At 35.0% G+C, this 13,920-nt stretch overlaps 1 protein-coding gene and 1 long non-coding RNA gene across 3 annotated transcripts; both read left to right on the forward strand.

Moving 5' to 3' along the window:
- Positions 1–202: 202 nt before the first annotated feature.
- On the forward strand, positions 203–11,014 carry LOC138326715 (uncharacterized). Of its 2 annotated transcripts, XM_069272728.1 has the most exons (10): positions 203–288; positions 2,847–2,933; positions 3,584–3,801; positions 5,835–5,998; positions 6,540–6,790; positions 7,046–7,461; positions 7,882–8,169; positions 8,499–8,687; positions 9,813–9,960; positions 10,370–11,014. In XM_069272728.1, exons 2-10 carry the CDS (start codon positions 2,855–2,857, stop codon positions 10,516–10,518), a joined length of 1,902 nt encoding a protein of 633 aa, XP_069128829.1. In that variant the 5' UTR covers positions 203–288; positions 2,847–2,854; the 3' UTR covers positions 10,519–11,014. The 2 variants fall into 2 exon arrangements, with proteins under 2 accessions (XP_069128829.1, XP_069128831.1); XM_069272730.1 differs by lacking the exon at positions 203–288 and having other exon boundaries at positions 2,719–2,933.
- Positions 11,015–13,106: 2,092 nt separating this feature from the next.
- Positions 13,107–13,920, forward strand: LOC138326966 (uncharacterized). Its single transcript, XR_011208991.1, has 3 exons — positions 13,107–13,138; positions 13,514–13,597; positions 13,709–13,920. It is a non-coding gene; the product is annotated as an uncharacterized lncRNA (long non-coding RNA).

Here is a 13,920-nt window from a genome sequence, read left to right on the forward strand (position 1 = left end):
CCAGAGTGCACTAGAACATGATTTTAATAAATTGTGATTTATGTGTTCAGGACTTTAAAGCCTCCTAGATATGACTAACAAACGCTGTTATTAGTTTCTCGCCAATATACCATTGATAACGAGTGTTATTGTCAAGATAATCGTTCCAATGACCGGGTCCGCGTCATAGATAGAGACTAAACATGATGGCTTTATGTATATGTACTCATGGCCATTATCTATATACTTTTTCCCCGTGGTTGAAGCAAGTACAACAAGTTTAAGAGAGAAGTCATCGATTTGCTGAAGGTAAGGTAATCGAACAGTTTATTATCTTTTACTTAATGCTGAACAATTCATCATGATAAATATAATATCCTTATGTATCCTTATTTTCAAATATAAGTGAAAATGTATGTGTATGTGTGTTACCGGAAAATCTTTTTTTCCTGTCAGTATAATCAATAAACCATTTTCGACTCTGCATTTAAATATGTTCATATGTATATACTGGCTAACTTATCAATTTGACCGAACACCTTTATATTGCATTTTTTTTTGCCGTTGTTCATATATTTGTTTTACTACTTTTATTAATATTCGTGTTGTTTATTGCTCCAAAATGTATATTATTAGAATTACATATCTCAGAAAATGAAAGTTTATCGATGCATGATCCTAATTTCACGAATTATTCGTACCTTCTGTAATGCTTTCCCGGGAATTTTGAGTCACACCACTGGGGTCTTGCGTAATAATGTATATTCCTGCTGAAATTTCTATATTATTATCGCCAGTGCAGTTTAAGACAAATACTTTATTTCAGATCATGGTCTTTACTGTGTTTTCTTTTTCTAATATCAGCTTGTTGTATTTACGGTTGTCTATAGATAGTTTAAAGATGTTACTACTGTGTCAGCTGTTCTCGTTTTACACATCATTATTTATGTTCTGTTACAAATTATACCAAAACCTACTAAACCAACTAAAACTATTAAATGAAAATATAATAAAAAATTATCTTTCAATGGATATTTCTCTTACAAAATAATGTCTGAATAGAGAAATGGGAAAAGCCATCAGGTGCTCGAACATGGAACCTTCGCCCATATGTCGGATGCTCTAACGATTAAGCTAACTAATGACAGACAAAGTTCAGTTCTACTTCACTCCTCCTTTCTCGTTGTGTATTCGTCCTGGAGAACACAATATACGCACAATCATTATTCCGTTGGGCGCCCAATTTTGCTATAGAAGAACAAAACATGTAGCGTTACCATTGCTTATCGAAACAACTAAATTTCTCTAATCATGAAGATGCATTGCGCAGATTGTGTCTGCTTATTTTTGTTTGCGTTCACCACCTAATCCTGAGATGTAACTAGGATAACCAGCTTGTTGATAAAGAGGCCGAGTACAACCAAACTTCGCGTACAAATTAACGTGAATGTGTAACAGGGTGAGCTCACCACTTAAGTCGAGGTCGGTCAATTCGATCAGTCAAGGTCAATGTCATATTCATTCCAAAATCTCCAGGCAAAATTTGCCGTAATACAACGCGTCTTTCCTCGTAAGCTTAATGTACAACAACAACAAAATGATTTTCTTTCTGATACTTCGATAAGACAAAATGCCATGTAACATATGCAGTGATACTGAAAAATGCTAAAATGCTGCAATCCATAGCTACTTTTACCTTATAGACACATTGTACTACATAGTTAAAATAACATATATAAATTAATACACTATTCCAAATGTACAGTCCATCTTTATTGTAGTTTATTGATACGAAACTCAAATTTTACTACTGAATTTTGGATTGATATGCTTAAAATGCTTTCAAGCAGATGCGCAGCTGCGCAATTTAGTTGGTTGTTTGATTGACTAAGGCTTAACGTGATATAAACAGACTCCCATGTATGCAATGAGATATCGGTGCAAAATGTGAATGCCTGTAATTTTGGAGGCTGCGCATTGTATCTCTTTTTAATTTTTCCTTTTTTAAGCTTTGCATAAAACTGTTGGCTGGTAGCCGAGATATTGTAGCGGTGTTAATTATATTAGTTCAGACTTCTAACGTGTATTTCTTATACATGTGTGGAAATTGCAATGCACTCTTCCGTCTAGATGACGAGGAGTTAATCCTAAGAAAACAGAACAATAATACACTATGGCTTTTTTCATCTTTTGATATCCGAACCGGGAATCTAACTCTAGCAAGGTCTTCAAAAGGCAAATAATTACATATGTACCACTGAGTCACTTAACCACCACAATCGTTTAGGAATTAGTACAGCTGTAAGACTCTTGGTTACCGGTTGCCTATGGCTGAGAGACATGCACCTTATTCTCTCATTAAAAAATATCAAACGCAGTTGAAATCCACATACTACAAAATAGTGCAATTGTCAAAAAAAAAATGATAAAAAAAACAGAAGCAAAATGTCAGATATCCTAATTAAAGATCATATCCTAAGGCACACCCGTGGCCACCAGAGGTTATCAGACTATCAGGCTATCAGAGCCTGCTAGATGTCGTATGAGCATTGATGGTAGTAATATATTACAAAGTTGCGAATGCGGTAGATACATGTAGCCAGCATAAGACAACTTCTTATATAATCCGCGGACACTGCACAGGGAATGACGTTAATGGTCATGATGTGGATGACTTATGAGGAAAAGGGAAAAAGTTATATACCATTTGTCCAAACCTTTATCATCATTTAGGTTACCATTGACAAAATCTTTTGGTGTGTTACCTAAATGCCATAGTGTATATTTGTTATTTATTTCGTGTTTCCCAAAATATGACAAAAATGCATGATTATATTATGACATTTTGTTTTACTGTTCTTTCGTAGAGAGGGAAATGTCGACAAGATTATGGATAGTGTTACTGATTTCTTTTGTCTACAAAAGTCAATCCGAAACCCTGGTCCCGATGAAAGGTGAGTTGTGTTAGGTTTCGTTAGATTACTAAGAAGGATTCCTTTGCATGTTGTTGGGTTTTTTTTGTGACGGAAAATGTGTTTTTGAACTTACATCATATGTGATATAACTCTTATTCTATTGATAGGCAAGGGATTAAAAAAGCTGAGGTAGGGAGCAATCCTAGAAAACTGACTCTAGAATCATAACTCAGAAACAATTTCGACTTCGGCTTTTGCCTAGCCAATCAAAAATAGCTTTTGTATAACGTCATCTTTAATTGATACAGTCTAAACATAACATACTTAGGACTGTTTCGTTACGTTGAGGCCCGATTTTTAGGATTCCTGCATTGTCCATTCCGATGGACATTGAATTTTCTGTACAACTGTGACGGACGTGCGGTACATTGTAAGAGATATCCTGCAGAATATTATCAGGAAACAGTCAATGAGAAAAAATGAGACACAGTCAAAGCGGCTAATAGCACTTATTGGTATTCACACAATATATTGTGCATTCATTCAAAATTCTCGATAACAATATAAAACGATAAGCTTGGTGAGTCTAAGATATCAGAATATTGGTTGTCATTGCAAAAAATACAAGCTTGGTGAGTCTAAAATATCAGAATATTGGTTGTCATTGCATTTTTTTATTATTGTCACAGATTACCGCGACCATCCATGTATACGGTCATGCCAGATGAACACACCAACTGTATGCGAATATGATTTCCACGCCGAATACTTGTACACTCTCTCCAAAGCCTGTCGAGGTTGTCCTTACAACGTCATAGACTGTTACAGACCCGGATGTATCCCAGCCGACGGAAACGACCGAGCAGTTCTCGTCATCAACCGGATGTTACCGGGACCTGCCATAAACGTAAATATGACAGCATACATATATTATTTCAATATATCTTATATGAAATCGGCATGCAATGTGGGCCGGCCCAGTTTCATAAACATTTCTCAAATTTAAGCAATTTCATAGCTCAAAATTCTCTAAAAAAAAAAAAAAAAAAAAAAAGTTCTTTAGCTTGATTTATCTCTTTTGTACTGGCTTGGCGATGCGAGAGGATGGTTATGAATAAAATCCAAACAATGTGCTTCTTCCAACTTCACATTTATTCTCCCGGAAACCGGAAGTGTACAACTAAACATAGAAAACAAGATACGGAGACGGAATACAATAATACACAAAACAGCAAATTCCGGATATTCTATTGATGGTACAATAATATATATACCATGTATATAACATCCCCCCCGCAAAAATGAAAAAAAACCTTTTTTTCACAAACCATCAATTGAATATACAGAATTTTTCTTCCAAATTACATATGCTAAAGTGGCATATTTTGCTATTTTGAAAATTAAAACAAATTATCCATATAAAGAAATTTAAAAAAAAACACCAATAGATGCTTTACAGCTTAAATCTGTCACAAGTTACTTACTAGAAAATTATCAATATGGCGAAACAATGTATTAGTCACTGTTTATCTTATATTATAAGTGATAGTCATAAGTAGTAGTACAATGTACGAGATAGGACACAGTTCTGTTTCAGCAAATATAACGAAAACCATATAAAAAATTCATGATCAATTTGGTCCAGGCATCTACAGGCTTCATTGGGGAACAAGTGTCCATCAAAAATGAATGTATCCTCTAGAATGTCATAATCCAAGAGTCACCAAAACTTTATATTGATAGTGTTACATAGTAGATCTGGTTGTTTTCCTGTTAAAAATGCGAGCATGTCCTTTCCGTTGATGGAAACGTACGCTTCGGGGGCTGATGTCGGCACAGATTTAACTGCTTCCAAACATGGTTCCGGAGACGTCACAGATACAGATGAGACATGTGCAAGTTTATGTTTAACATCAGCATTCTGTATTACTGGGGCAATAGTGGCGGGCTGCTGAACCAAAGATTTAGCACCAAATTTCTCACAAACTGGTACACTCACAGTATTACATGAATAATGTTTATCTTGATGTTGTATTTGCGACTCACCAGTAGATTCTCGAAGATTGGACGAGCGGTCAGTTAACGCAGGTTTCTGTTCTCGGGAAGACCTTTTTTCGTTGTTTCCACTCCCTCCTTCGTTTTCTGTCATACCGGAGCTGGGATGGTGATTTGTGCTTCCTGGTTATTCTAACCGGAGGTGTTCGCACATTGGCACTCGCCTTGGAAATGTTGGCATTGGATTTACGACATGGCATGCTTACTTTTGTCCATTTTAATGTTAAGGAAACACTGTCCGTGTTCTCACTCAAAACAAAAGAACAGTCTAAACCAGCGAGTTCCACATCGTATGTTTTCAAAATGTTCAACACTTTATCAGGAATCATGATGGTGAGTTCAATATCAAAACAGTCAAGTAACGTTCATGGTGGTAATGATACACATAACAGGAACAGAAAAGTCAATTACTAGACAAAACGTGGTCCACATCTGCCTGACATCCGACACGCGTTGACGAAAAAAAAAATCCACACAACCGGCAAAATGCCGGGGTAACAACAACATGAAAAGTATCTAAACTTCACATTATGTCCGATTCAGATTCTCCACCATGTACTGGCTTGGCGATGCGAGAGGATGGTTATGAATAAAATCCAAACAATGTGCTTCTTCCAACTTCACATTTATTCTCCCGGAAACCGGAAGTGTACAACTAAACATAGAAAACAAGATACGGAGACGGAATACAATAATACACAAAACAGCAAATTCCGGATATTCTATTGATGGTACAATAATATATATACCATGTATATAACACTTTACTTCAGTGAAGTATGAAAGAAAAATGCTATATTTTTTTAGTAAAATCAAAACAATCAGAAAAAAAAAGTATTTAGTGCGCTTGAATAGAGTTTTACGCTATTTTGTTTTATTTTACAGGTGTGTGAGGGAGACACAGTCGTGGTCAATCTACATAACAAAATGGCGGGCCAGAGTATGTCAATCCATTGGCATGGTATATTACAGTACGGCACTCCATTCATGGACGGGGTTGGGATGCTGACCCAGTGCCCAGTACCAGCCTACACTTCATTTCAATACCGGTACGTCTGTCGTATTAATACGCTTTGGTCTTTGATCAAAATGATACAGTATTGAAGAAAATTTAAAAACAGTTCGTACGTCGTGGACAATGGCACGAATGTGTAATTTTTTGTCCTGCAATGCAAATTTCTTCAACTCCCTGCCTAATGTGTTAATGAATTATATCTTGAAAAAAAAATTCTAAAGTCCAATAAAATGCAACATTTAGTGTTTACAACACCTCGATTTATTTCTTTATTCCAGGTTTTGCATTTCCTTAAAATTAATTTTGTCTCTAAATATGACTTTCTGATTGGCCATTTTTATGCTACATCTCCCTGTTTGCAAACCTTCTTGAAAGTCCGCGCAGAAGATTCACACAGTTTGCAAGCAAAATTGTTTTCATTATCCTATGAAATCAAACTAGTGAAATAAATCCTAAATTATCTTCTTTATTTATTTTCTGATATGGAATCGGAGAATTGGAGAAACATATTTTTGTGCGAGCTTTACCTTTTCTTCTCTCATTATCTTGTGTTACAAATAATTTTGATTCCGTAGATTTACAGCCCATGATCCTGGGACACATTTTTGGCACGGACATTCCGGTCTTCATCGTTCTGACGGGATCTTTGGAGCCTTTGTAGTTCGCCAAGTAGCAGAACGCGAAGTTCACCACGGTCTCTATGACTACGACCTTCCCGAACATACTATGCTCGTCAACGACTGGTTAATGGAATTGGCTGTTGAGCGGTTCGCCAATCACCATCATGCTTACGGAGATAATAAGCCTGCGTCAATGCTCATAAACGGTAATATCACTGAAAAGTGTTTTAGGTAGTTATTGACCAGCGTCTTATGAAACATGGTTCTACATAAACTTAACGTCTTTTAAAATAAAAATTTAATTTTAGTTATATAATAATTACTTGAGGTTTTCTTTAGTTATTATCACCGTAAACAAACAAAAAATAAAATATATATACAAATATCAATTCTAAGTTTTATGTCAACCGATTCAATTGATTTATACATAAACTAAATATAATTTAATTATTTAATTACAGGTAAGGGTGCACATCGTTTTTTCTACGACAACGAACAACATGAAAATATAACAACACCATATGAAGTGTTTAATGTTGAACACGGACGACGTTACAGATTCCGGATAATAAACAATGGCTTATTGTATTGCCCTATACAGGTATCGGTAGATAACCATTCACTTCACGTCATCGCCAGCGACGGAAGTCCATTCCATCCAATAGACGTCCAAAGTCTCAATATCTTCTCTGGTGAGAGGTATGACGTAGTCATTCTTGCTGACCAAGAGGTGGGCAATTACTGGATTAGAGCACGGGGTTTAGGAGACTGTACAAACAAATATGCTAACCAACAAGCCATTCTTCGGTACGCAGGATCAGCTGAGGAATTTCCACTTCAACCAACTGGATACCAATTTGGATCACGTGATGGGAAGGTAATGAACATACGTAACGTGATATCATTTAGAAAAAAAATAATTTAAAAGACGACTAAAGAATGCCAGAAAAGTGAATCTATTTGACATTTGGTTTTCGATCGATTTGATTTACTTAATTGATATGAATCTAAAATCAAAAACACTCGCTTAACATTTGTAGCATTAGCAACATACCAAATAAGCAGTTGGTTGTTTTTAAATTTTGAAAGTTTTTCGTTCTGCTATGTATTTGAATTGCGGCGTAAATTTTGATATCATTATGCAAGGAAAGCTATGTTTTTCAAACAGATTATTTCAGTATGTATCTTTTGCATCGACTAATCACAACCGTCTTAAATAGACATCTATAATAAAGATGTAGAATGAAGAAATAGATTGGTCTACGACTCAAATAAGTGTGTAATCTGTTGTTCACAGCACCTCAATCCCCTCAATGAAAAGGCAACAGACACACTAATACCGGTCACACAACTCAAGAACCTGAATCCGCCTACAAGAGCGATAACACTCCTGTCAGATAAGAAGTTCTACCTCTCCATGGGTTTTAACAGAGTGGACAACTTCAACTTTTACACGGGACCTGATTATGATCCTGTTGGGGTTACTAAGGAAGACTATGTCCCTCTACTGACACCACAAATTAACCACATTAGTACCACCCTACCACCTTCACCTCCTCTGACACAGTTCCACGATATACCAAAGGTAATAAAACACGTTTATATATATAAGTATAGCCACAAGAAAGAAAATTATGTATACAACATATGGAGAAGATAACGTCCTTGATTTTTTTTAAAAGTTACGAAATAAACAATTTCACAGATGAAAAAACTTCAATTTTAAAAGACACTCGCGTAAGGTCGTGGCTTTAAATATTTTTGAACTGAACTTGGTGGTATTATAGAAACTTTTCTTTATTGATGCTTCGATGAATGTATTCTCTATGTCTCATTTATTCTTTTTCTTTGATGACACTTTACTGTAGAATATCAGTTATTTTTCGATTGATGAATTCTTTCCATCGTTTATAGGACACGTTCTGTAACGCTGACACTGTCAATAAGAACTGCTCACAGGAGTACTGTGAGTGTGTTTACACTCTCAAAGTGGACCTTAACGACACAGTTGAATTGATCATCATAGACGAAGGGAGGATCTGGGACGCCAATCATCCAATGCATCTCCATGGGAATAAATTCAGAGTCGTCGGCATGGACAAGGTAAGTGTCTGATTTACTAAGCTAAAGCAAGTATTATAAAACGTCCTTTGATAGTGGTATTTAAAGCAATAACTGTATTAAATTAACAATTTGAAGTGCATGCAATGCATGTGTACTTTGTGGTGACCTCTTCCAGTCTTTAAATTGGAATCAATTGACAAGTGTTAAGGTCTTAAACGCTTTTCTAAGTAACTAATTTTAGGAACTCTACCGGGATCTGCACTCAGCCTCCAGCGATTAATTTCTTGAACATATCCTCATCCATTGACTGCCTTATACCATAACATTATTTCATATAAAAAAAAATAAACAAAACATACACAAAAACTTAAAGGGACAATTCACTCAGGCTAATTCTTTTACATAACCAAGAAGCAAACTATGGCATAAATGTATTGTTCTACATTTCTTATGAAACATTTAACACAATTAACACAACCACGTCATTGTTACGTATTTTAATTGATACTGTTGTAATTACAAATAGTTGATCAATACGATTAAGCAGGTACAGTATGTACTCTGTGCCCATACCCGAGCCAAAGTCGCACACGTTAAACAAATGAACTACATAACCACTGAGGAGGTAATAAAATGATTTTTAGGCAAGACAATTCACCTCATACGGTAAACCACTACTGTCAGAGCAATTTGAGCAGTTCTAGACAAAAGTTGCTTTACTCTACGAGCAAGGGACAGGGTTCGGCATACAAGATGTTCGACCACAATGTGTAATGGCGGACAGCGAGCGAGTTTGAAAGTTCTACACGCATTTCACCAACATGGGTTTTTCTAGCATATCACAGTAAAACCGACTGATCTAATTTCCATTATAACCGTTTTCCCCGATATATGTACAAATGTTAATGTTCTCTTAGATTGAATTGTCCCTTTGAAAAAACATTTGTTTTTAAATTTGAGTAAAAATTATTGAAATGCGATAGACCACAGTACTCCCATTTTATCTCATCACAGTCATAATTGTTTGTCAATTGTTTTGAGACTAAATATATATACATGTATATCACCTTTTTATTTACATGTATGTCACGTAAGCGTATTGCGATGAATAACGTTTAGTTTTACTCACTAATACGTTTTACATGTTATTTTGATACTTAACAGCTAAACAAATCTACAACACTCGAGGAGGTCAAGAAGCTAGACGATGAAGGCAAACTAACCAGAAATCTAGTGGATCCGGTTGATAAGGACACAGTTACTGTTCCGGACGGGGGATATGTTATTCTTCGTGTTCACGCTATCAATCCAGGTACGAATTACTTCTATAATGTTTGATCAATAGCGAAAGAAGGATTTCCAAGGAGGTCAATATATTACGAGACTATGACAAAATCAAACGATGTTGAATTAATTTAGACAATAAGTTTGTTATCAGAAAGGTGGTGAGGTAGAATTTGAAGGAACGTGGCGAAATTTGTTTTATTGAGCTAGGAATTACCAGTATTTTTGTCAAAATACATTGGAATGTACAAAATGTACTAAATATGACAAGAGAAGGAAATTATGAATCAATGGGGAAAACCTCTCACAGACACACGAATCCCTAAGGATGCGTTGTTACAAAACTAAAATCAGTTCAAACAAATTAAATTCACTGAACATAGATTTGTAAATTTAGTAATACTTTTTACATTTGTCATGTGTCATGTTATTTTCAGGTTTCTGGTTTATGCACTGTCACATTGAATTCCACGCTGATATTGGAATGGGGTTTGTACTGCAAGTCGGTGAGCTACACGAAATGCCTCGTGCGCCAACGAATTTCCCTCGCTGTGGAAGCTGGAAAACTTCACGAGAACAAACGTGATTTATTGACTTGATAAAGTACTGAACAACTTCCTCGATTGTCACACAATGTTGGACAATTTTAATTGTGATATTTCTTTTTTAAATGTTATTATAATTGATATATACATGTACATGTACTAAATTATTCTGTTTTCTATGTAAATAAAAACTAGTCATTTTAATATTGTTTTTATGTACATTTTAGCATTCTGGGTCAAGATGTTCAAAAGACAATTTTCAGGATTAAATTATTAATAGCTATTATCTATAACTTTGTAATATGTTGAAGAGTCCGATTATCATCTTATTGTATATTTAAAGTTTCGCAACAAATGTGAAATGCAAACTTCTTCAATCATTACTATCACTTTTTGAACAACGAAAACCAGATCAACTATAGCTACTACATGTATCCTTCATATCACCAAGTCAGCCTATAATCTATCAAAGTTACTTCTCTTTGTTTCGTTTAATATGGCATTTGAAGTTGCTACAAGTAAATTTAGGAAGGCAAAGACGATTTGTGGCAGAGTGATATTTTCTATTTGGAGAACCTTTAGAACTGCCTAAAATAACTATTTTCTGAAAAGGATTCATAAACCAATGATATTTGATATTATTTATTCGCTTATACCTACAGGTGTGATACTGGCTGGTCTCAGACAATATTGTATGGTTACCCTTGCAATAAAGCCTTGTGACGTCACAGTATCAACAAAATTTCAATTGATCGGTACAGTTTAAATTTTTTTTTTCAGGAACCAATACGGGTTTACTGTAAAAGTTACAAACAACGCGTACGGGATTTTTGTTGTTGAAAATATGTAATTTTCATACATGGCGGAAAAACATAGTAGTAAAATTGCAATACAATATGAAAATGAGAGAAAAATAGTCTTTCATATGTGGATGTGAGGAATATTTGTATCTACATATAAAATTGGAACGTTTTACATAAGTCATTTGAACGATTTTTCCTTTTTCTATTAAAATATATATAAATCAATAAATATCAAGATAGGAAAACGTCCATTATTTGTTATATTTGTTTTTTTTCCTTCAATACAAAATATATGGTATCAAATCTTCGATGACTGCCTGTAGGCCACATTGTTGTACGATCGCTCCCAAAACAAAGCAAGGACAACTAGGACACAAGGGAATCAAAGATAAATTGCAACTAACAAAATCAAAATGTCGGTCATGTTGTTGCCCAATGGGGTCAATAATAAATACACTAAGCACAATTAGAGCCCAAAAGGAACCTACACATGTCATTTGATATAGGACCTGATAGGTACTCTGTGCGAAATAAAGGTAACAATATTCTTTCGGTCGGAAGAACAAACGAAGGATCATTGGCGGATGCATATGTTGCAAATGTTTAAACGAAAAACTATATTGATCCCAAAATGAAACAGTGCTTTGCCAAGGCTGTGAAGCAACAATTACCATGAACACGTATCCTGCTATGCGTTCAGCAATACATATCGGGAGTTGGAAGACTGGTTTAACATCTAATCAAGGAAGTTATTAATTATAGTTTGACCTGTTGTGACGTGCACGCGGTGTCTTAGGTAAACATACCCCAGTCTTCTATAAAACAAGTATCATTATGTCTAATAATTACAATAGTCTAACCTCTTATAAATAGCCTTAGGTGATTGAAGACACAGTACTGTAGCTGGTAATGTTAAGCAAGATAAAAGTAATAGAATCTGAATATATCGATTCGTTACCTGCAGTTTCCCTATTGTGTTCAACAGTCTTGTCAATAAGACTATCATTTACACTTATATAAGTCGGTTGCATTACCTAAATGTTTCTGACTAAATGTTACTGAAAGTTACTGATCACTTTGTGCACTCTGGTGAGCGGCTTATCTCTATTTCTAAAATTTCAATTCAGTTTTCCATTTCTATACAAAGGCTATCTCATTCGAGGGTTTCCAGAGTACTCGTAAAACCATGGAACCATGGAACCATGCTACCGCAAGCACTATACCTATAGGCAATTCATGTGTTCTGATCACACAATTTAGTATAGAAGGTAGAATTTATGGGGATATATGTTTGTCGGACAAAGCAAATGAAGCGTAAATTGCATCTGTGTGTGCATTTAAAACATTTTTTATCTACTTTCTTTCTTGAATAGAGATAAAATTATATCTTGATATCGACATGTCATTCACAATTAAATATCGGTTCATCAGGGAAATACACATTCCTGAGGGAGGCCTATTGGTTTCTATAGTTGTAACACCATTGTATAACATGTGTATGTGTATACATGTATGTAGCTGTTGTGGTGATGTTTACCTTGTCACAGTCAAAGGGTTGCAATGATCCTTACATTTACAAATCCCTATCACACAAGCTAGCGGAAATGCTTACATTACTAATATAACTTTGATAGGTAGCCTATGATGTGAGGTGAACTGTCGCTGCAGACCTGCATTACCTGTATTTTTGCCGAGGTTTGTCTTATAACGTAATGACAAGTGATGATGGTAAGATGGAAACGCTTTGCAAAATAATCATACTATATTTATTAACAAATGCAGGTATTTGTGTTTCTAAGATAACATATTATGGTGCATTTGTTTCAGAACGAAGATTCAGATGACATTTTGAACATAGGTAAGTTAAGTGGAGTATTTTGAATATGGTATTGATGAAATTTTGCATGTAGATAAACAATCTATATTTTAATCATTAATAAAAAGTTAGGCAATTATATTTCAGGCAAATGCTTTCAGGTATTATTAGAGGGTGCCCATAAAGTGTGCTTGATTATGATCATTTTACGAATTGTCTTTTTTTATTGCATAGAAGTTGGCTAGAACGCTTGCTCTTCCAAATACTCTTATATTTTTACCACCATTTGTTCAAATATATATCGCTAGTGAAATCCAAAATTCTAAAATCGACGTTTTGCTTCAATGACGCTTTAGTTAATATTTTAATATTTTGCTATTTTTCACCTTTCTACCATTGATAGTGATCATTTTGTAGATGCCAGAGTGACGATTTCATCACTTCTTTTGATCCTTATGGCCACGTTCCATTTGTGCCATTTAAATGATCCAAGTATCACAGGTAAGTATAATAATTTGAACAGAAATTTACCAAAGTGCCCATTTATTTCGAGTAGTTTGATATTTAGATTTACTTTGAATAAACGATACACTAAATTTGTTTCTTTTCCAGATCTCCAAAACGTAGATATGAGTCAGAGCAGCTGCAGATTAGTTTGTGAAAATAATATCCATGCTCAGCCTAATCCCACCGATGTCACAGACGGCAGAACCAGTTATAGAAATAATACAGCCAAAGGAAATGACCGAGACGCTTCAGTTACCACACCAGTAAGACAACATATTCATGATCAATTCAAATAAATTAATAGATAAATAAATGAA

The sequence above is a fragment of the Argopecten irradians genome, chromosome 7 (genome assembly GCF_041381155.1).
Source record: "Argopecten irradians isolate NY chromosome 7, Ai_NY, whole genome shotgun sequence".
Taxonomy (NCBI): Eukaryota; Metazoa; Mollusca; class Bivalvia; order Pectinida; family Pectinidae; genus Argopecten; species Argopecten irradians.

Coding starts and splice junctions, on each gene's coding strand:
- LOC138326715 (XM_069272728.1), top strand. CDS start 2,855: ATGTCGACAAGATTATGGATAGTGTTACTGATTTCTTTTGTCTACAAA. Junction 5,999..6,539: donor TACACTTCATTTCAATACCG/GTACGTCTGTCG, acceptor TTGATTCCGTAG/ATTTACAGCCCATGATCCTG. Junction 6,791..7,045: donor TGCGTCAATGCTCATAAACG/GTAATATCACTG, acceptor ATTTAATTACAG/GTAAGGGTGCACATCGTTTT.